The following is a 1726-nucleotide window of genomic DNA, read 5'->3' as shown; positions in this document are numbered from 1 at the left end:
CGACGCGCGGGGTGGAGTCACGGGACCCCTTGGTGGTGCAGACGCTAAAGGGCGCCGTGCGGGGCACCACATTCACCACAGCCACGGGCCGCCAAGTGGATGCCTGGTACAACATCCCTTACGCCATGCCGCCCATCGGTGACCTCCGGTTCCGCCACCCGCGTCCGATCGACCGATGGCACGGAGTGAAGAACACGACGACGCAGCCCAAGTCCTGCGTGCAGCTCCCCGACACCTTCTTCGGGGACTTCAAGGGCGCCACCATGTGGAATCCTAACACCGAGATGAGCGAAGACTGCCTCTACATCAACGTCGTGGTGCCGAAGCCGAGGCCGACCAACGCCGCCGTCATGGTGTGGATCTACGGAGGCGGCTTCTACTCCGGAACCTCCACCCTGGACGTCTACGACTACAAAACGCTGGCGGCCGAGCAGAACGTGATCGTCGTGGCTCCCCAGTACCGCGTCGCCTCCCTCGGCTTCCTCTACATGATGACCGCCGACGCGCCCGGCAACGCGGGCCTCTTCGACCAGCAAATGGCCCTCCAGTGGATCCACGACAACATCCGCTTCTTCGGCGGCAACCCGGACAACATCACGCTCTTCGGCGAGTCCGCGGGCGCTGTCAGTATAAGCATGCACTTGCTGTCTCCTCTCTCGCGCAACCTGTTCAGCCAAGCGATCATGCAATCCGGAGCGGCGACTGCGCCCTGGGCTGTCATCAGTAAAGAAGAGAGCATCCTAAGAGGCCTCCGCCTTGCCGAAGCCGTGGGCTGCCCCCACGACGCCAACAACCTGACCGCCGTCGTGGCCTGCCTCCGCCAGACTAACGCCTCCACGCTGGTGTACAATGAGCCCTCCTCCGGGATCTGCGACTTCCCCTTCGTGCCCATCATCGACGGCTCCTTCCTCGACGAACTTCCGGCCAAGTCCTTAAGAAATGGCAACTTCAAGAAGACGAACATCATGATGGGCAGCAATACCGAGGAAGGCTACTGGTTCATCATGTACTTCCTCTCTTCCATCTTCAGACGCGAGGACGACATCAAAGTGACCCGGGCCGAGTTCGAGACATCGGTGAGCGACCTCCACCCCTTCTTCAACGAGGTGGTCCGTCAGGCCATCATGTTCGAGTACACGGACTGGCTCGACCCCAACGACGGCGACATGAACCGCAACGCCATCGACAAGATGGTTGGGGACTACCACTTCACCTGCAACGTCAACGAGTTCGCCTACCAGTACGCAGTCGCCGGCAACAACGTTTACTACTACTACTACACGCACAGGTCCTCGCAGAACAAGTGGCCGGAGTGGATGGGAGTCCTTCACGGAGACGAAATCGCCTACATCTTCGGCAAGCCACTCAACAACTCGGTTCCTTACACGCAGGAGGAGCAGGAGCTGTCGCGGCGGATGATGACCTACTGGGCCAACTTCGCCAAGACTGGGTAAGTTGGTCAAGACCTTGTTAGTGACCTGAGACCCAACCAGCGACCCGTGATGGCAAAAGTAAACCGGGCTTAGGCAGCTTGTTGGATACCGTCAACCTATAAGGGGGATTTTATACTTGGCTCTCTCTGTCCTCTATATTCATTTTCGAAGTCTTATTTCCTGTAAAATCTCGTCACTATCCATATGCCTTTCTTTAATGCATATCCCTTCATATCCTCCTGTTTAACCTTCTTCTTTATCTCCTTGTCTCAGTTTTCTTCTATGTACCTCGC

General features: G+C 57.8%; 1 protein-coding gene across 1 annotated transcript in view; it reads left to right on the top strand.

Moving 5' to 3' along the window:
* The window catches only part of LOC119587933 (acetylcholinesterase-like), a gene marked incomplete at its 5' end in the record, with an annotated part of 19846 nt that continues 18120 nt past the window's right edge, over positions 1–1726 (top strand). The window contains 1 exon segment of the mRNA XM_037936643.1: positions 1–1450. Within this exon segment, the coding sequence (XP_037792571.1) occupies positions 1–1450 (1450 nt within the window).

This window comes from Penaeus monodon, chromosome 23 (genome assembly GCF_015228065.2).
Source record: "Penaeus monodon isolate SGIC_2016 chromosome 23, NSTDA_Pmon_1, whole genome shotgun sequence".
Classification (NCBI taxonomy): domain Eukaryota; kingdom Metazoa; phylum Arthropoda; class Malacostraca; order Decapoda; family Penaeidae; genus Penaeus; species Penaeus monodon.
Note: the sequence above shows the minus strand (reverse complement) of the source record. Positions and strands in the feature narration are given on the sequence as shown.